Source organism: Fulmarus glacialis, unplaced genomic scaffold (assembly GCF_000690835.1).
Source record: "Fulmarus glacialis isolate BGI_N327 unplaced genomic scaffold, ASM69083v1 scaffold860, whole genome shotgun sequence".
NCBI lineage: Eukaryota > Metazoa > Chordata > Aves > Procellariiformes > Procellariidae > Fulmarus > Fulmarus glacialis.
The window spans coordinates 38102-59792 of record NW_009188121.1 but is presented as its reverse complement, the minus strand read 5'-3'; the positions used below and the strand labels follow the sequence as shown (position 1 = coordinate 59792).

The window sequence follows — 21691 nt, the reverse complement described above, 5'->3', positions numbered from 1 at the left end:
TGCTTTCGTTTAAACAAACTATACAGTCCATGACAGCTCAGTGTTAGAAGGCTCAAAGGTGACTTAAATCTCATAGGTTTGTTATGCTTCACAGTATGTTCCCCTTTTCTTGCCTGCTGTGCTTGGTGATTAATGATTATAATTACTTTTAACAGATGCAAATCATGCAGTGGTAACAGAAGTCCTTTACTGCTGCTGGGGCTACAAAACTCTTCATATCTCAAAGAGATTTCACTGGGTGTGATGGAGGCAAGGTATAGGCTGTTTAGGTCACTCTCCATGAGTGTGCCCAATTACAATGTTGGGTCATCACAGGCACATTGAGAATGGAAATTTAATAATGTACCAAGAGGTATTGCCTTCAGGCTATGTTTTCCTTAAGTTTCTTTTCTTTTTAAGTGACTGTCAAGGATTATATTCCATCAGCTTGAAAAATATTACTCCTTAGAATCTATCCTTAAAGAGGACTCATCCGTTCCAATCGGCTGAAAGAGTTTAACGTTATCAGCTGCTCTATTCCTGGATCACCACGTGTGTGTAATTTTCTGGAATCCCAGGCTTTCCCATCTGCTTTCACTAAAGGACAGTGCTTTTCTGCCTTAAAGAGATTAAAAACAGACCTTGTGCTTTTTTGGGCTGTGATCATCAGGCATCAGAATGAGAGGACACTAAAATTTTGTTTGAAACAAATCAGGTGTAACAGGAGCTTTCTTGGGGATAGTTGCAGTGTCTGTGTGTATTTAACACATAAATGATGCTTTATGCTTCATCAAAGCCAAAAGCCAAAAATATCCATAGCATTTGCGCTGTTTGAAAGTGTCTCTGAAGGGGTACCCTAAAAACTTGATGGGGATGTAAATCTTCATTTTCTAGTTTAAGGATAAAGACTGAGCTTTTCTGGGGACAAGTCTCAAAATATACAGTCATGAAGAATTTCTGTTAGGGTGTTTCTTCAATTCACTTGTCTAAAATTGACATAGAGCGGTAAGGAGGTTAAATGCCCTCCCAGGTAGAGTCCCTACCAATAAAGGACACAACATTTCTGAGCCCTCGAGTGGCAAGAAGAGAGAAAGCAAAACACACATAACAAGTATCACTTGATGCACCACTGGAAGATGTTCAGATTCTGTGGCATTATAAGAATGCACAGAAAACAGCATATACTTTTAACTCCTCTGCTTTTTAATTACAGAAGTTACATTTTCTTGTTTTTATGGGTTTGAACTTATCCTCTGTAATCTAATTCTTCTTGACTTCAGATAGAGGCAACAATATCCACTCATCCAGAGAGCACCTACATTACGGCACAGATGATACATAAACAAATTATTGAATCTCTGAGTTTGAAGACTTGTACTGTGCACCAGTCCTGAGTTTCAGTCTGTCTTTGCTTCTGACCAGTCCTCTTCAGTCAAACCTCCAGGAGATACACATGCCTCAGAGACCAGCTGTGTGTTTGCCCACCATTCTCCTTGCACTTGCATGTTCTGCTTCCTAAATAATTTGCTTCCTAAGATACCCTGCCTCAGGGTATCTTTGTAAAATAGTGGTGATATTCATGATGGTGATAGTTATCTAGACTTTTAAAATATCATGATGAAAGATTTGTTTTTATGAAAAAAGATTTTCATTGCCTTCAATAAGCTTTGAAAGAGGTGCTAAAAAATATTGGCAATTTAGTCATTCACAAACAAGATAGTACACCACGTAAAAGCTTAATTCTGCTTCCAAAAAAATCAATGGCAAAGTGCCCACTGACACCACTGGGGTAGAATCTGGATTTGGGTACTTGACCTTGTGCCTTCTAAAGGCAAGAAGTTTTGCAGTGAATATAATGAAAACACAACTAGCTGCTAGAATAGCTGTACAACATTCAGGAGCTCAAAAATTCAATACTCCTTGTACTTAGTTAAGAACCAACAAGAAAAATCTTACATGCCATTTGCTCTGCTGAAAACAGAATCAGATTTAATTGTATTTTCTTAAAGGTTTTTTGAAATCATGATTTAAATATCATTATTCAATGGAATTTTAAACATTAATGATCTGCATTTAATGCAACATTTTGGTCTCCCCTTGGAGCACACCTATCTTGGAACAGCTCTGGAATTTGGCAGGAACACTGCTGATAGCATGGTGTAGCAAGCCACCTTTCATGTAACACTGTTCACAATGTAACGTTTATATTGGCTAGACTCAAGCATATAGTACTGCTGTATAATCAATATTGCTACTATTCCTGTTTGTTGTACTCCAAAGGGTGACGTGGGTAAATAAATTTGAGAAGGCTGTCAATACATTCATATATTCAACACAGTGCAAGCTGTATATGCAGGTGTGTGTAGATATATAACATGTGGTGTATATATATATACATTAAAATAACATGTGAATGAAAAAACAAAGCCTTAGTTTTATAAGCATGTGCCAAATATTTCTAGGAAATGTGCACAGTCATACAAATCACTCTGAGATAAAAGAAAGCATATCTCCCCCTAGGATAAATGTACTTTTCTGGAGTGAGGTTCATTTACCATCTTTGACTCAACTCCCCCCCCACCACCATTTTTTTCCAGGAAAAAAAAAAAAAGAAGGGTCTAACAATAAGCACCTGAAAAAATTTTATAGTGCAAGGTACTTTTCGTTGAGGTATGAGATTAAATCCGTTGAAGCAGAAGAGAGAATGAAATGTCATTGCCCCATCTCTGACCGAGGATGCCTGAATAAAGGACAGAGCAGCATCTCCATGGGTATATGCTGAAACCCATCTGGTTTTTGTACACGAGGGAAATCTGCGGGAGGAGTCTATGGAATGAGATGGTAAGAAATCCAGTTTGTAGTCCAGAAAGGACTACATTGAGCTAAACACTGACTTGATTAGCTACACCAATATGTAGGTCTTTCAAGGCATGCCCAGAACACCACCTAGTAGGCTCCTACAGACTGGCTGTAGTAAAGATATGTGTGCCTCAAAATTTCTTAAATTTCAAGGTGGGGCTGCAGATTTTGAGGCTTTATTGGTGATTCGATCTAGTTGCTTTTGTCCCATGTTTCAGTCTAAAATAAGCCTCTAGCTTGCAGTGCTGCATTGGCCACAGAAGTATTTCTGTTAACGCATCTACACATTAGGGATCATACTGGTGTTTTGAGATACATGGATTTCAAATGCTAATTGTTGTTAGAACCATTAAGTGTACAAATACCACTGTCACCTTTTCACAAAAAACACCGCTTAGAGTTCATATCATGCCATAAATATCTGGATATGAGAGGTTTTGCTTCATAAACAGGAAAAGCAATATGGTTCTGCAGCGATGAACCAAGATGCCTTCTTGAAGGAAAGTGCTGGTCAAGCAGCTGTTGCTGGCAGGATTGTGCCTACCTTGTGGGCACACAGAGCCCCTGGAGACCCTCTTGAATAAGGGTAGCTTAATACAGCTTCTGGTGAGAAAGTAGCATTTTTTGTATTGCCCTTTCTCATAACCTTTTCTTACCCTACATTCTTTTCATGGGTGAGAATTTCTCGGTGCCCCTCTGACTCCATCTTGCTGTTGAAGAAGCACAGGAATGCAAAGCAGCGATGCCCTCCTTACATGCATCAATAACAACTTACAAGAGGAAAAATCTCAGCCCCAAGTATAATTTTCATAGTATGGTAATTAAGAAGGGTTTGCAGTGAATAATCACTTCGGTTTTTTGTATAGTTTTGGATTGATTTTTTTAAAATGAAGCAATTACTTGCAAAATTTTCCAAAGCAAACCCCATCATTTTTTCCCCACTTAATTCTTCTTGTTGGTAGAAATGTAACATTACCTTTGGCACAGTCTGAGTGTGTTCACACTTGCCTTTGCACAGCTACTTGAGCTTTCTGCAGCAGTAGCAGGTAAGATGAGGGTCAGTAACCAGAAATTGGGGTCAGTTTTCCAGATATCACATTACATATCTCAATCACTAACTCTTTCTGGAATGTTTCTCTAAAGACATTAAAGTTTAGCTGCCCTTTAAAGCAAGGTCACTCAGTTTCTCCAGATTCGATCTCCATCCTGTGGCTTTTTACACAAAGATCCAAATAAGATTTGCTCACAGCTGTTTCTTAGCACATGAGTGGGCTTAGTTTGCTGGGAGGCGATTTGAATATCGACAGAAAGCTGAAACAATGCTGAGTTAGTGCTCCAGTCCAGTGACTTCTTAATTTAAAGAAGAGGGAATTGAGCCTGAAAAAAGCGACAATATCACAGTGCTATTTCTACTGTGGGAATTTTGCATACAAGTCACAATGAATGTGTGCAATTCAGAAAGCAGCGTTTCCTGCTGTTGGATGGGAGAGAACAACACACGAAGTAATTGGATTACGAATAGAGCAATAGCAATGAAACACTTGTTTGCAGTGTGTGAAACTACGGGGAAAACAGAACTTTCCCTGCTGTGCTGTAATGTTTGACTTTCCCCTCAAGGAAATCCCGAGCCCCAGCCCCTGGTCCCCACGGAGGAGCGCAGAAGGCTCCGTAGGGAGCCGCTGTGCAGGGAGCTGCCGCAGCCAGCCAGGAGTGAAGGGCACAGGCAAAGGCAGGGCTGAAATATCTGTCTGACGTGACTCAGAGGAGACCCATGTAGCCAGTAGCCAGCTCCTGTTTATTTGCACGCTAGTCCTCAAAATAGCTGGTATTTTTCACAAAAGTTGTATGATGGCAAAGCCTTGAAATATAGTCATTTGGTGACATCAGAGTGGTGAGATATGGCTCCTTGCCATTGCTGTCCAGATGATTTGTGCTTTTCATTACAGCAATATGATAATAAAATCAGAGTCCGGAGAGGGAAAATGACAGACAAAAGCAGACGCTTGCCGGTAGTGTGGTATAACAAAGTCCCTTGCCCTGTCTGGAAATATAAGACTTTTACATCAGTAGAAAGCTATTTAGTTCATTCTCATTAAATTTATTGGTAGGCGACTTTATATAGGTTTGACACAATGATTCGGTAAAGCTGGCCATTGCATTTTTCTAAGTGTCTTTTTTTCAAACACTGAAATGGCCCATCAGGCAGTAAACCTGGCTTTAGTGGTCAACTGCAGCAATTAGTTGGAGAAAATAGCCAGAAGATGCTGAAGTCTGCAAAGCAATTCCTTTGTCTATTTTTAATCACATCTTTCTGGAGAGACACTGAAAATTTGAGAACGTGCTACCAGGGAATTCAAGCTCCAGCACCTTTTTCTGTATGTGTTAGAAACTATACTAGGGAAAAAAGAGAGAAAAGTAACAAATGTTGCATGATTAAATGGTTTGGGTAGAGGGGAGAGGCTTGACCTTGGTTTAAAGCAGAATAGTGAAAAATTGAAATTAAAAAAAGGTCAATTTTTTTGCAGCGGAAAAAAGCTGATGTCCAGCTCACAGCAATTTGTCACATTCATTTGCAGGAAATTTTTGGGAGTGAGAATCGTAGTAGGGGTAAAACTGCAAGGAGAGTCAGATAGGGCTGGGGAGGGATGTTTAATGAAAGGGGGTAACTTCGGAGGCAGAAACAGAAGATAAGCTCCTTGGGTAAACATTTGTAATGCAATAATGTAATAACCAGGGCTTGGGAGTCTGCCAGGGGCCATGGTTTTATACTGCACCTGGTGGAAAGAAACACACCTTAGTATGGCATGAGTATGAGTTATGGAGGGTAGAGCTGTCTGCCTTTGTGCTAAATCTCCTGTGGCTTTTTAAGCGGACAGTAGCAGTTTCTCCCTCCACAAGGGAATCGTCAGGAGATGGGGACCCAAACCTTTGGCACAGGGGATAAAACAAGACCATGTCTTGCTGCAGCGCGGCTGGGCCAGCAGAGCTGCTCTAACCCTGCAGTGCTCCAACCCCAGCAGGGTTGTGCTCCAGGGAGCAGTCCAGCCTCGCCTCGCTCCAGCCCTTGGCTCTTCCCACATATTGCTTTTCTTGCTCGCTAGTCCATGTCTGTGCCCAGACCACGAGGGACTGAGCCTGCAATACATCTGTCAGTAGGGTCTGACTTTTCAAAAAATTGTCAAACTGGTATTTTTAGCTCCACATCTGTCACTACACTGTGTTTTAGTTGACATGGCATTTTTCAGACTGATTTCAGTAGCTGCCTAATAGCTTTGAAATTATCGACGTTTGTTTCAACAGGAAAGCCTGTACTTGTGAAAAGAAATAGCTTTTCTGATTGGTATCCTGAAAAGAAAACAGTGCTGATGACCATGCTGGCCGAGAGAGGAGACACGCACCTGAGCGTGGACCACAGCAAGATTTTCTAGAGCTCCCAGAGATACTGCAGCAGTACCCAGAAGAACCTCCAGGATACTCAGAAGCAATAAGTGAGCTGAGTTAATGCTGGACAATTTCTTGCTGAGTGTTAAAATGTCCCACTGAATTTAATCTTCAGCGTGTTGTCATTTTAGGGATTGGCAAAGAAAAGCTGGGAGGAGCATCAATAGTGCTTTGCAGTAAGGTGGGCTATGTTACTGATTTCATTTAAACAGCCATTTGTACCTTAAGGAAAGCAGAGATTGTCTGCTTCCTATTCGTAGAAGAATATTAAAGACTATGAAGCACCAGATAGAAAACGAGAGCTGGTGAGCGCTCCTAACACGTTAAGCACTATAGGGCAAATTGCTGTACATAGTGTGCCTGCACATTTTCTGTGCATGTCAATTACATGCACAGAGTATCTATTCTCATTAGATAATTGTGGTTAATACACTGAATACACTAATGGCCACATGATTACTCAAGTGTTGAGTTTTGCAAGCAGATTTTGCTTCTGGCTCTGTATCCGAATAAGAAGGAGGAAAAAAAATATACAGTAGACTTTCGTTGTAGAAGAGGGGATGAATCTGAAAATAAATATTTCTCATGCACCATTTCTCAATAGTTTAGGTTACAAAGCAGATTAAACAACCTGAAATCTATTAAAAAGATAAAAAACGTATGTCTGAGAAAGTAATTTCCCGTACTAGAATCAGACTAACACAATAGTTTCCATTTACAACTACATATGCAGCCAAATCCTTATAATTTTCTTACAATTCTGCAAACTAACTCATGACCATTTCAGAAATATCATTGTCTTCACTGGCTTTACAGAAGACTATAATGAGTTTAAAACCACCATTTAAAAACTGAACCACATGGGTTTTTTTCAGAGTTTTAGAACTGGGAGGTTGCCACAGGGTTTGTTTTTTTTTTTCATTGCATCTCTGTGTATTAAGGCATCTTGCTTACTAAACATTATGACTAAATGCAGCTGTGTTTATTTCTTTTTTTAAACTACAACTCTCACAGTAGCAGCTGGACTAAGAACATGTAAAACTATTTCATCAGACAAAAAATCCTTGTTCTCTCTTAATGCATGCTTAGAAAATGTAGCAATTTCTTTGTAGTCTTACCAGCTCATAAAGAGGGAGAAATCTATAGCATACTTTTAAGTATTTCCCAAGATATTTCTATAAAGATATAGAAAAAGTCATGGATTAGTCACTATCCATGAAATGCAGCTGACTTCATGGAGTTTGTGTAAATGCGAACAGTCATTAATGCCTGTTGAATAATAGGGCATACATGTATAATCCGGTTTTTTGTATACAGAAAGGCACAAGCTAACACAACATAGGCTAATGTGTACTTCAGGGTTTTCATCATCCTAGTTAATCTTGTCTTGATCCCTGTTCTTCTGCTTAAAACATCCCAGGCACATTCCACCTAAAGCTCTTCTAATAGAAAACATCAGCTTAGGATAGTGAATGAAAGGCAATGTCTCACTGACCCTCGTAGAGCTACTTTACTTTCATTTTTCAACAAATGCTTGATTTCCTTATATGTTTTGTGTATATATATCTTAGACTCTGAGCAGAGCTGATAACCTCTTATAGTACATTTTCAAAATGCTTCTGTTATCCTTGCATTATGGAATTTTGCAGAAAGTAAAACACACTGCACAATTAACATAGAGTATAATCCCTGCCACGGGGGTCTATAGGATTCAAAAAACACAGGCAGGACCTTGTATTCTGCTTTGAATGTTTCCGTTTCTATTTATTTATATAGCAGTGCAATGCTTCTGCATACTGTATTCTCTAAGTTTTCCAAATACTTTTTTAAACATTATAGAGTCATCATTTTATAAGTTTTTTAAAGCCATTGTATGCATTTTGCTCATATTCAGATGAAACAGAAACTGCTTGCTTAATTTTTGGCGAAGAACTGTTTTGTCATACCACAGTCCACCCAAAATAAGGGGCAACAACTTGCTCTGGTGTCCAGGAGCTGGACAAACTTACATAGTTTAAATTCTTCTTTCTCTTTAACTTCCTTGGGGAGCAAATCAGCATCCATCTTTTTGGAGGGTGACTGGCAGCCCTCTCTTACCCTTAGCCCTGGATGATGGACACCCAATCTGCCCATCTCTGTGCTAGCATGCAAGTTTCTGCCCATCACTCTGCCTGGAAGCAGCAGGTTGGAAGCAGCTAATTTTACAGCCTCAGGTCCTTTCTATCCTCTGTGCATGCCCAGGGTGGCTTTACAATTTAGCTCTAAAAAGGCCAAATTGTCAATCTGGGGCAAGCTTGTCCTCTTGAGAAGTGCAGGGTCTGGAAGGTCTTTCGACCTGACCCACTGTCAAAATGCAGTCCCCCTGTCACTGCGGCTTGTCAGCACACAAAAAAGCACCATCAAACCCAACCAGCTCTGGTGGGAGCAAGCAGCAAAGATGGCCAGTGGTCTCCTCGGACCTCTGGAGTCAGCAGCACTTTTATCTCTGACTTCAGAATGGTCAGGATTTCAGCCACCAACAGAATTAGACAGGTTATAGGAACTGGAGTTAGTTCCAAAGCACCTCCAATACTTGCAACTTTTTTTTTTTAACATCATCTTCTGACATACACTCTCTTAATCTAGAGGAAAGCATTACCCCGACAGCCAGCTGTGCGATGTGCCAGGATGCTTGGAGGTGCTGCAGCCCAGCCCCGCTTTGCTGCACGCAGTACTTGCAGCAGAAGACTTGGCTGGAGGTGGTAAGACTGCAAGCAGACATCATCTCCTCATCCCAGTGCAGCGTCCTCACATCTGCTTGCCTTGCCTTTCAAAAAACGTTCACAGGCTTAATTTGTATTGCAGCAAGATTGAGAAATAAAAGCACCGGGAAGCTCTCTGCTCTTTGTTAGTGCCCACCAAAATTAACCCTTCTCCTACGCTTCAGCCGTTCCTTCTTAGTGGCCAATTAATGCCTGAAATGTGAAAGCTTGACGTCATGCCCTCCTATAATCTCTTTGACTCACTCTTCCCCAAACCAGTCCAGGTACATATGCTTTAAGCTTTTCTTTTTTAAGCTACATTTTGTAAAATATCCTCTACAGAAAAGTAAATGTTCCTAAGCAGAAAGTTAACTACAAAGTACAGCTAAGAATTCTTTTATTCACAGCTTAGTAGGTTTAGTTCCACATTGCTATTCATCTCTGATGTGTGCCTTATTGATAAAAACATTATCTTTATAGACACATGGCAGTAAAAATTGGATGAAGATACAGTATGATATAGGTATAAACATGAGAGGAAAAAGAAATAAAAGAAAATGAGCTACTGAGGAGAGACACAGAAACATCAGAAACGTAAGAAAATGAGAGGAACAGTTTTATCTAATTAATTTATAAAAGTTGGTTATTAAAATGAAAATACGTGACTAGGAAAAGAATTAGGAATCACTGTATATAAAATGCTGTTTAATTGTATCAGCAGCTTTTTCTAGCTAGCTAGCAATGAAGGGTAAAGTATATCCCAACTGCTACCAATGTATTATTAGTCTGTTTACAAATTTAACAATTTAATTGCACAGTCCTGGGTCAGCTTGTCTCTTTTTAAAAATAATGACATCCAAGGTGAGAACGAAAAAACTGTTTCAGCTTGTTAAATTAGCCGCCGGGGAAAAAATTATAAGATCTCCTGAATACAACTGAGGTACAGAGAAACTACAGGAAAGACTAACAAAGAAATCCATCTTCTTAATGATGGCAGCCACTCTAACGTTTAGTGGCCTCCCCGCGTGGGTACCAGTGTGTCAGGTAAATCCTTCCTTTCTTCTGGGTCGGTGGAGCTCTGTGTTATTGATGTCCGATGTCTACAGCAGCTTTCTGTCCCTTCCCCTGTCAAATTCAGGTTTCTATTAAGCAGGCAAACCTGCCACTCACTGAACGTCTGATCCTTGTGAGAACAACCAGATCACAACCGTGTGATGTAGAAAATAACTACCCGCCCTGGAAACATCATCCTTTTCATGGAGAAAACATGATCAAGTTCAGAATGACACAAGGATATCAGGGAAATTCTGTGATCCTTACAATAAATGGGAGTTTTACTGCTGATTTTTGCAAGGTTGGGATTTCATCTAGCAGCTGGGCTGCAGAATCCCTTCCCATAGCCAGGCTGCAGCTGGCCAGGCAGCCCCAAGCAACCACTGCCACAACTTGGAATATTTTCGTTTTTCATTTAAAAGACAGATCCTAGCTTGGTACCTTTTTTTCCACTTCTAAATTGAAACTCTTGTAGAAAATAAACATCCCACATTTTCCATGTCATAGACCTGCAATTGAGCTCTATGTTTAAAATATCCAGCCTACTGTAAGGACTGCACTTTCACTCTTTCTGTACAAATGTTAAGTTGCCCTTGGCTGCAGGAAGGCCAGATTTACATTTGTATGAAATAAATTTCCATGTACCTAAATCTTCTCTGCCCCTCTAACTTGGCTCTCAGTCTTTTCTGAGGCCTTGAAGAGTCACCTACCTTCCTCCATGAGCTATATGAGAAACTTGGGCAATTAGGTAGTTAAATTTAAAAAAGCTGGAATTGTCGCATTGGAGTGGTCAAACCACACTGGTTTAACTGCTGTTTGGTCCTTAGCTGTCTTACCCCTAAAACACTGCTTGCAGGTAGAAGACTTTTTGAAACCATTACATGTAAGATCAGGATGAGGCATCCCCATTTAGTAGAAAAAAATTATTGTGTGTTAAAAACACCCTAACAAGCCGGCAGTACCTGTGGGAGCGTCTGCTGCCCTTTGAGCCATCCTGTCTCCGGCCAGCGGCTGTGTCTGCGCTGTGCCTTTCGGCTTTTACCTCCGATCTCTGCAACAAGTTTTGACATTAACCAACAGCATTTGGTTAGTTTTCTCTCATTTCCTTTCAACCCCAACGAGCTGGATCTGGTACCCAGTGGTCTGAGAGGAGGGAAGGCTGCATGGTCAGACGATACTTCACTGGTTCACAAAATCCAGCATTTTGTGTGGGGCGGCTGCCAGGCTGCCTCTGCCTGTTAAACACCGATGCTCTACAAATACGCCTTCAAGATAATTGTAGCAAGGAGCAAGAAACAAATTTATGGCTTGATGAGACTGAAATGAGTGAATTTGCACACATGCTAACTTTGCTTTGGTGGAAGTTTTTATTGAAGCCCCGCGTTTCCAGGCGGAGGGTGTGCATGAGGAAAAGCCGCATCCATCGCAGAACACTCCGGACTCATCTCTTATCACCGTGCAGTGGCTAGTGGGTGGTCAAGTTTAAACTGCTTCTTCGCCCCACACCTTTGCCTTGCCCTCACCAACCTGGCACAGGCAAAATGATACAGAAAGAGAGAGCCGACTCTCTTTACTGTAATTAATGCACAAATGTGGTCCCATCAGGAGGCAGTGCAAGGCCACCTCATTCCACAGCTACCTCACGGCCGGCTGTGTCGGGCTCTTTCCCGAGGGCTTGGCAAGCCTGTGGGGTGAAGGAAAAACTCCTCCAGAAATGAAGTGAGGTCTGGGGGAGAAAAGGGCCAGCTGGGCTCCAAATGCAACTTGGATCAAATCAACTTTGATCACCTAGTTATGCTGGACAGAAGCGTAGTTATAATCTGAACATGTTTGAGAAACATGATTTCTGCATTTTTAAGCTGAAGACGTGGCATTAGTTTTGAAATAAGAGTTTTTGTTGAAAACTTTACCCAACTTAAAAAGAACCCAAACCACACAACAGGTTTAAAAGGCTAAATAACCCCAAAAGAAAACACAACATTAGTTCTAACAATATCATTTGGTTGACCAGAAATTAAACTGGGGGACACACATATATATATTATTGTTTCCAAAATATAAATTCATTTCAGGTCAACTCAAATAGATTTAAAAAAAAATCTTTTTCTTACCATTGAATGGAAAAATCCATTATTCCTCTTCCAAGTATATTAATTCTTATTTCTTAATTTTTCCCTCTTCATTTTTTAAGGTAAATATGCTTTCTCAGTTGGACTGCCAGAGTATAGTAGCTGTTAACCAGTTTCTGGTACCTATTTTAATTCCCTCATGCATGCAAACTAAATATTTACCTCTAAAAGTATGTGCAGCTCAGGAATCAGTTTTTTATCCTGTAGACCTTTGTAATGGTTTGGCAACATCTTACCTGTCTAGAAAGCTGACAAATGCTCATTGCCAGCCGCTGCCTGCCATGGGGCATGAGGACCCGGCGGGGCGCCGTGAGGATGGACACTCAGCTGCTTCCTCCCGTTCCAGCTGACCCTAAAGGCACCCCCCTGCCCGGGTACCCCCTCGGCTGGGAGATGAAGAGCAAGCGCACGAGCGCTGCTGCGGGGAAGGCTCCCTGAGAAATGGCTGTGTCCGAAGAGCTGTTTTGCAGCAGCAGTGACAGCCCAGGTTTCCATTTGGCGTTTGCCTGTCAGGCCCAGCCTAGCCCCCGGGCTCAACCGATTTGTTAGGCGTCGTAAATGGCATTGAAACAGATGGACATTAGTTCAGGCAGCTGAGACATCCTGTAAATTATGTGGCTCATAAACTCAGTCCAAGTCCATTTGCAGTCAGTGGGAATTTTGCAACAGACTTGGGCAGGGGCTGGATCAAACTCAGCTTGTGTGGGTGTAGAGGAGCGGGATTTACAGCTACCTTCCTCCAACACATATCTGTCAGATACTAAGGCTACAGGGTATTTTATCACCTGTTCACCATTGCACTGGGTCAATTTTCAAGGCAAGTCAGGGTGAGAGAGCATCCAAGATCACCCATCTGGAAAGATGAATTAAAGAGGAGTCACCACCAGCCAGGTGTAGGAGGGCTGTCAGCTCCACGCTGTTTTATCTACTTAAAATCTTGTAATATCTATATGAACAAATGATTAATGTGCCAGCGCGTAGTGTAGTGAGAACACCTAGACAAAACAAGTTACGAATTTGAAACAAACGCAGAGGACTGAGTTTTCGTCTCCCAGTCCTGGTTTTAAGGGGTTAGGACAAGCATCCAGACTGCTCCTCCAGCAGAGGTGGTGGGAGCGAGTCCAAACTCGCCCCCTTCTTTCTCTTTTCCTGTTTTTCCTTCGTTAACCTTCAAAATCCAGTTGCAAGTGTAATTTGGATTTCTTGTTCCAACCTCTCTCACAGTGCTCAGATTTGAGATTCCTTTTTAGGAATTTTGTGCTGTGTTTTGAAACATTTAATGATTTAGGAGGAGACAACTAACTCTATGGTTAACATAGGGTAGCAGCAGTCCAGGGAGTCGGCAGTTCAGGTCATTGCCTTTGCCAAAGGAGGATAATCAGTACAGTTCCTTACATTTGTTATCACACTGATTGCCTGAGATGTCTACAGCTCCCTTGCTACCTTGGATTTCGTAGAAATTAACCTCATTTTAATCCACAGCGCTGACACAGTCTTGAAAAGTGTTATTGAAAGGAGTTACAGGTAGTCGCAGATGAACCCAGGGCTGCTGCCTTGAGTCACAGAAAAATACAGCGGGAAGGACTTCAGGAGAGTCCCTGGTCCATCCCTCTGCTCCAAGCAGGATCAGCTGTTCCTCGCTTAACATTCGTCCATCCTCTTCTGAAGACCTCCAGCACCCCATGGTCTCCCAAGATAAGTTGTTTCGAGGCTTTATTACCTTTATCACTGGAAAGCTATTTCTAATATTGAATTGAATCTTTTCTGCTAGTCTTTGAACACATTATTTGTTATCTGAACCTTCATGACCTTCATGACAGAGAAAAAAAAAGTCCCTTCCTCTCCACAGCAAACTTCTAGATAGTAGAAGACTTCAGTCATAATTTTTGACATGTTTTTTAGGCAGACAGTTCAACTTTCAGTATTTCCTTGCAGATTGTATGTTTTTAGATTGCTAATAATTATTGTTAAGGTCTTCCTGGAAGTGTGATGCCTGAAACGTAGTATTATGTCCCAATTGAGGCTGTACCAGTCATCACTGTGACCAGATCAGAGGGATGACTCAGTCTGTGGTGCAAGCCATTTTCCCACTCATATATTCCAGAATGACTACATTCTTTTTCTCTCTGATAGTATACTGTTCACTAATAATTGAGCCCTTTTTTTGAAAGGCTGCTGCATAGCTCACCGCCCCAATCTATGACCATGATTAGTCCCGCTTGAAGTGACACCTTTCACTTGCCTTTACTGAGCTTTAACCTATTTTTTCAGACTATTTTTCCAGTTTGTCAGGGTTGAGTTGAATTCAGCTGTCCCCCTTCCCCTGTTCTTCCCAGAATCTGCCCCTCCTTGCACCATACCATCTAGGCACTTGATAGACGTTGTCTGTATTTCACTGTCCAAGTCATTAGTGAGAAGCTGAACAAAATCAGGTCTGGGGCAGGCCCCTGCAGAGCCACTCTCTGTGTGACCTACAGAAAACTCTCTGGGCACATTTATTAATCAGTTTTGTACCAACCCCATCATAGCTTCATCCAGACCACCTGTCAGCAGAAGGGATTAAGAGCATTTCTTGCCCCTATAAGCACCAATGAGCACTTTATTGGAGTGTGCTGGTGTGGATTCAAGTCTCATTAGACAAAATTAGAGTTTGGACCTGAGACATCATGGTGTTGTTTTTGAAGGTCCCAACCACCGAACCACTGAACGAGAGGGGAGACTGCCTCCTCTGTGAGCTTTTCATAGAGTCATAGAATCATCTTCAGCCTATTTTGTCTGCTGTTTGTTGCTCTTCCTGTGGCAATCCTTCATGGGAATCAACTCGGAGTTAGTTCACATTCAATGACTATGTAGTACTACAGCAAAGGATGATGGACAAAAACAGCCAACAGCTCATGCATGGTCCTGGGCATTGAAACTAGGGACGGGTGGCCAGAAACAAGAATCCACCCTTAGTTTTCTAAATTTCTGCTTACAGAACTACTGTGGACAGTAAGGACTTTGTGGTAGGGTTGTATCACCTGAAGCAGTAACAGAGGCTTCTGCCGCCTCACTGGGACTTACTGTGTAAGGCAGCTAAGAACACAGTTGTTTCCATTCGATTATTTTAAGTCACTGAGCTAAATCCTGGAGCCAATGACTGTATACATTCATCTTCCTATAGAAGGGGCAAAAGACAACAAAGAAACAAAGTGCTGGAGTCCTTGCTGGGTGGAGAAGTAGGGGTGCTGCAATCGCTGCAGGACAGAGCCTGGCTCACGCTATGCATGAGCAAAGGTCCTGCGACAAGGTGAGTTTTCTCAGGGGTGAGAAGTGCTTGGGTAGCATTGGTTCCCTCTTCCAAGAACAAGGGGAGCAGCGAGCATCTTGGTTGGGCTAGAAAGCAGGAAAGTACAGAGAAGAGAGCTATTTATGGCATTGCTCCAAAATGCTCTCCCTTCTGCTCTGCTCTAAATATTCTCATGCCAGGTGATGGAGCACAGCCGTTTGCCAGCTACCCCTGAGGACCCCTTTGAGCAGCAGGACAGCAGTCTCATAGGAGATGCGCTATCAGTGAGAGCCCTGCAGAGAGACCATTGCCACCCATGAGGACAAGTCATTCCTCTTTTCTGAGGATCTCCTTGCTGTCAGCCCCAAGACAGCCAGAGATGAAATGAAATCACTCACCATCTTACCGTAGTGCCTTATCAGATACACTTGAACAAAGATATCCTGGCGTATCCTAACCCCTGCTATGAGGTGTTTGTCTGGAGCAGGAGAGCGCTCAGATTCATTTAAGCATTGGTCCTGTCACTGTGTCTGTCGTACCACTGTGGACTGACCCAAAAGACACCCTGGGCTGGCTGGCTGGGCTGATTTGTATCCACCCTGCTGAAGGCCAGCATGTTGCCTATATCCACACTGCATAGCACTTTGACCGGGTCTATTCGGGGCACCATGGGATAGTCCTGAGGTGTAATTATTACTTATTCAACACTTCTTGAAAGACGTGTAGATGTGGCACTTAGGGACATGGTTTAGTGGTGGACTTGGCGGTGTTAGGTTTACGGTCGAACTCAATGATCTTAAATGTCTTTTCCAACCAAAATCATCCTATGATTCTATGATTGTGTGAGTTCTGAGAGGGCTCTGTTACAGCCTGCAGAATGATGTCTTTAGGCATAATGCTAGGGTATTCTTTGTGTACCCAAGAGAGAGCATGAATATTTTTGAAATTGCAATGTTCCCTGTGATGCAGAAGTCAAACTTGGTGCAGTCTGCATCTATGCTGTCTGCTTGGATCAGACTCTGTGGTGACCTATCCTATCAAATGTGCCCAGTTTCCCATAGAAAAGGATTAGTTGGTTCACTCTAAAACAAACCTGGGAGCAAGCGAGGCTGCCTACAATGTGGACAAAGAAACAGACTTTCTGTGTGGGAAATATGAAGGCTAGTGATCAATAGCTACAATTTATTCGAGATTCCTACCAGATTTACGGCAAGAAAATTGCTTTCAAGAACTGTAATACATCAGTAATTTCAGCTGCATTGCAATTGAGGCATCTACAATCAGATCCAATCACTGGGAGGTTTTTTGAGTTTGATTATTTTTATCTCGTTTTTCATAATGACTGTATCTGAACTAGCTGAAGAAAAGGAGAAAAGTGATTGCAAATTGTCATCTGTAGAAGACCAAGTCTAACACAGTGGTAAATAAAAGGCAGACTGTTTCAGAAGCAATGGGAAAGTAGTGAGATGATCCGTGCGTACTTCTTGGGTTGCCAGTGTCATATCAACAATACGTGCTTTGCTTGTAGATTTTCCTGCAGCACCAGCTCATAAAAACATGACACTGTGAATTAAGAGAAATGGCAAAGGGAGGAATGAATCAATGCAAATTGAACCATATTATGCACAAACAAGGCAGTAAGTAAAGTGTGTGCATCAACTGACATTTTTGAGCACTACCTTTAATCGTACGTATTTTGTATTTCACTTTAATGTGATAATTTCTTTCAGCTGCTGACATCTACTGAAATTTTAGTAAATGTGAGATATAAATAGACAGATCTGTTTGGTTAAGCATGGAAAACACCTCATCGAAGGTAAAAGGACAGAGTGAGATATGGAGGCACTTGCACTATTTCATAACCCTGCCATTTATCATTTGCCTGTTGGATACTAATACCTGAGGCAGCTTATTGGATCTGTACACTGCAAACAGGAAACTATTATATTTTTATCCAAAGTTATTACAGAAAATAACCCAATGATAATCTTGCAGTCTAAAAATTTCTATTGAAGCATCTATTCAGAATTGTCATGAATCTCACTGAGTAGTAAGAGCTTACTTACGGCACTCTGCATTTTATTAATATCATCCTTGCCAACTCTCATTAGTATCACAGTTAATACAGTTTAATTCTCAATCTCCCAAATTTAATACAGAAAGGCTTGTCTGGAGTAGCTGCCCAAACTGTTGGTGCAAGAGCCATAGCCATAGCCATAGAATAAGGGATGGGGAAGGTATGTGGAAATAAATCTATTGCAGGTGATTCATAACTCATCTAGATCTGTTCTGCTCCTAGGTGGGACCTCAGCGTCCACTGCAGGAGGAAGGTGCACTATGCCACCTCCCCCAGGAAGGGCAGCTTTATTGGCCCGGTCTCGGGGAATCCTCTTCACAGGCACTGCGCAGAGGCGGTGTCCTGGTTTCTTTGAGCTTTCTGCAGACAGGAGGATCTATCAAACATGCTGGTGGAAGTCATGCATCTGGCAACTGGTGAAAGGAAACAGAGCAGCTCTGAATTCCCTGTGTCCCAAAGTCAAGTTCATTGAAAGATTAATCCAAACTGAGAATTGCCTGAAAGCTTCATATATTGTTTCCACAGTCTCTCCTGATCAGGAAGAAAGATTGGTGAAAGAGAAAAATCATCATGTAAGACAAAGACCTGAGACAAGCTCTGTATACCAAGTCTCTTCCATGCTTTCAGATCTCGAGCTGACAGTGTTATAGTTTTCACTGCTACAAGGCTTGGGCTTCAGCTGGTTGCTAATGTCATACAAAGAGCAGTGATTCATCTGAATGGGGAAATTAGCTGGATTAGCTTTAGCAGAATAAGCTGTTTGGCAGGGACTGTTGCGGAGTCACTTCCCGTGGTGGGCATCACCCTTCAGCACCGGAGCACCTGGGGAGCTCTGCCGGGCAGTCCCGGCGTGTAGGCAATCCTCAACCACACTGCCTCATCGCTCTTAATAGACTGTCTTTAAAAAGCTGTGGTCTGCAGCTAACTATTTTAACACAAGCCATTTCCTTTTAGTTTTTCAGAGCGGCAAAAGCATGTTTACATGAAGTCCCAAACATCTGTTCTTTCTTCCAGAACCACTTTCATTACCAGGACAGAGGAGGATGGGTAGGAAAATAGAAGTTCATCATGCAAGCAATGCAGAAGTGTGAGAAAATGCAAATTTACTGATACAGGATTATATAAAATAATAAAAGTATCTAGGGCAATGCGGCCAATTATGTATACTTATACTCCCTGTCCCGCATGTTAGTTTAATGCTTGTTGTGCAGAGCATATCTGTCGCCTGCTATATAATTAAAATCTTGTATGATTGTAGGGCCCAGTGCAGGTCAGATGCCAGTCAGGCCCTGTTACTTGTAATGCAAAATGAAGTGTTTTAGAAAGAAAGATTGCCCAGTTGTGTGGTTTTCAAGCTCTTTTGAGTCATGAGCCTCTAAATTCTTTCTGTGGAAGGTGAAATGTAGAAATTTCACATACTGCAGAGCAGTACATGAACTTGCTCTTCCCAGTTATCAGTCACAGACCTCTGGGAAATTATCTGTAGGGGTTTGCGGGTCACAAGCTGAAAGTGAGTAGTCTAGGGGACTGGGATTAAGCAGTCTGGGTTCATATCATGGAAGTTAGGTATCTGAACGTCTTTGGAAGACTTGGCACCAGGCATCAGCTGGAGTGAGAACATGCAGAGGAGCAGCTGTTGCAGAGTAGTGGGAGAACTGGAGGTTTCCATCCTTGCTTGACTTGTGACTTTTCTGTGCCCTGAGAAAATAGCCTTTGTTCTGTTCATGCAATGTGAATTTATAAACATATTTTTGTTATCTTTCTTTGTAATGCAAGAATTTCAGCTGCAACATACATAGGCTTTTATTCTAATACAAAAAGAGGTATGTATTTCTTTTCCTCTGACTCTAATCTCAGACCCTATTTCTTGCTCCAAAGTACAGTGTAAAATCTATACACCTGCATCCTTCAGTGCTGTAATGAACAGTTCCATGACCTGCAGCTGTTCTGTCTTCTCAGTGAAGAGCAAAGTCAGGTCTGTAATTCTTCTACCTGCAGCACTTGCCTTTCCCTTAATGGCTGAATTACTCCCTTTAGTTAGGCTGGTCAGGTAGAAAGCTGATAGTTCAGACGTTGTAAGTCTAAGACATTAGCACATTAAAGACAGCATCCCGTGGCTTTCTACAGGGCTCGCTTTCTACCTAGAATGATCTTCTACTTGGCAGTTAGCCTAGCTAAGTCAGATAAAAGATTTGCATTTCCCTGAGCTCTGTCTTGCTTTGTTTCTTCCTAAGCCATGCTGGAACATGAGTTTAATATAACTAACTTGATATTTAAATTTGCCTTCCTTGGAGCCGTGGGCTGTAGGGTAGGTTAGGGCTTCTCTCTGGGTCCCTCCTGGAGGCCATTTGCAGAAGAGCAAGCAGCATTCACAAGTAGCCAAAACCATTGAGACCCAACCGTCTCATCAGTCATGTCCTTGGGTGGTCCATCATGTGTTGTCAGGCCAGCTAGGCTTCTTCTGCCTCTCATTTGCCCCTCAGCCTCTCCTGTGCTCTGAACAGCATGGCCCCAGGGCCGAGGGGGCTGTTTCTGCATTAACCCCCACCCAGTAGCTAGTAGCTATTAACTACTGAGTACTAAGGCAAACATCATGTCAAGAAATCTCTTTTACATATTCTCTGCTGTTCTTTATAGCTGTGGACTTCAAAATCATGTGCCAGTGTTTGTGCCCACCCACCCCCCAATAATAATAATCAACAACAAAAAAACCCCTACAGGGTTTATGTAATTTGAGATGTGGCTTGCTTTGGTGCAGACACAGTTCTGCAGTTCTGCACTGGATGGTGCCTGTAATAGCTGTTTCAATAGCTGAATTTGTTTCCTAGTTCCTCATAGCACATGTGCATCATCAGTAAAATATTCTGCTGTATTTTATTGACATGATGCAGCTTTGCACTCTGTCCATTTCCCAACAGAGCATCCATTTAGGGAAGAATGGATATCTTCAATAGAGGGAAGAGTGTCTCTCTGGATGAAATTATGCAGCACAGAGTAAAACCCCAGAGGATATCATGTGCCAGTATGTCAAAGCTGCATGAGGTCATGTAATAGGCACCATTAGGTTTGCTCATTCAGCCAGTCTCTGTTTCACGAATCTGGTTTATCTAAGCTTTACTAAACCATATTTTATTAAACCCAGGTTTAAGAAGTGAACTACAAAACACTTTATCAAGAGCACTAAACACAGTCAGTGGACTGTAGATGTGAGTCAATTGGGATGGCTCCAGGCCTCCCTGCCGGGCTCTTCCTTGGCGATCTGCCTCCTTTTGCAGCAGACGGGCTCCAGGGTGGGGTCACCCATTGATACTGTGCGTCTTGTGGAGTTAGCTTGGACCACGACCACCCCATGATAAAGGGAAGAACAGCTGCTTCTTGGATTGAGGACCCCCGTCTTGTAGTGGAGTTTTAATTGAATTTGTAGGCTGCAATCAAAGGAACCTTAATCTCTTTAAAAAAAAAAAGTCCCACAAAGTTATGAAGATGGTTAAGATGCTCACATACATACATGTTGTGGGAAAGGGGCCACAGGGAAGAGAGAGGCATGGAAAGGTGGAGCAGGGGACTGGTGTGGAGAGGCAGAAGCAGCACAGTGGGGCAGGGGGGAGAGGCAGAGCGTCCCATGGGGGCTCCTGGGAGCTCTGTGGGACTGCACAGCAGCACGGGAACCCACCAGTCCCAGATGTGAGATGGCCATGCCAATATGCTGCCGCAATGAAATAGGTCATCTCTTCTAGATCGACGATTCTCCCTGCACGGAGTGCTGTTTTGGGGGTTTTGTAGTAAGGAGCAGAGAAATAGCAAACCAGAGCTTCTGTTCTCATAGGAGAATGCCAAAAGAATCAGCCTTTGTAAAGAGCAGGCTGCCGCCTGAATTCCCTCTTGCTCAGCAATTTTATTTTGCCTTCCTTGAGCACAGCCAGGACTCTCTGCTCAACTTGGTCAGGCAAATCCGTTCCAGCCCCCCATCCCTCAGGGAGACTGCACGCAGCTCTGGGTGCAACAGGTTTACAGCAAAGTCCAAGCTTCATGCAATCCCGTGGGAGTAGTACTGAAAAATACTAACCCAGTGCTCTCTCTCCCAGTGCCAAACGAAGAGCTTCACTGGGGTAAGGATGCTATCTTATCCCCGTATCTTCTCCCT

The 21691-nt window shown here is 42.3% G+C and overlaps 1 protein-coding gene across 1 annotated transcript in view; it reads left to right on the top strand.

Moving 5' to 3' along the window:
* LOC104076360 overlaps positions 1-17902 on the top strand; it is a 51240-nt gene extending 33338 nt beyond the window's left edge. Inside the window, exon 6 of the mRNA XM_009577199.1 lies at positions 17770-17902. Coding sequence (XP_009575494.1) covers positions 17770-17902 — 133 coding nt within the window. The remainder of the gene's footprint in view (positions 1-17769) is intronic.
* Positions 17903-21691: the final 3789 nt, after the last annotated feature.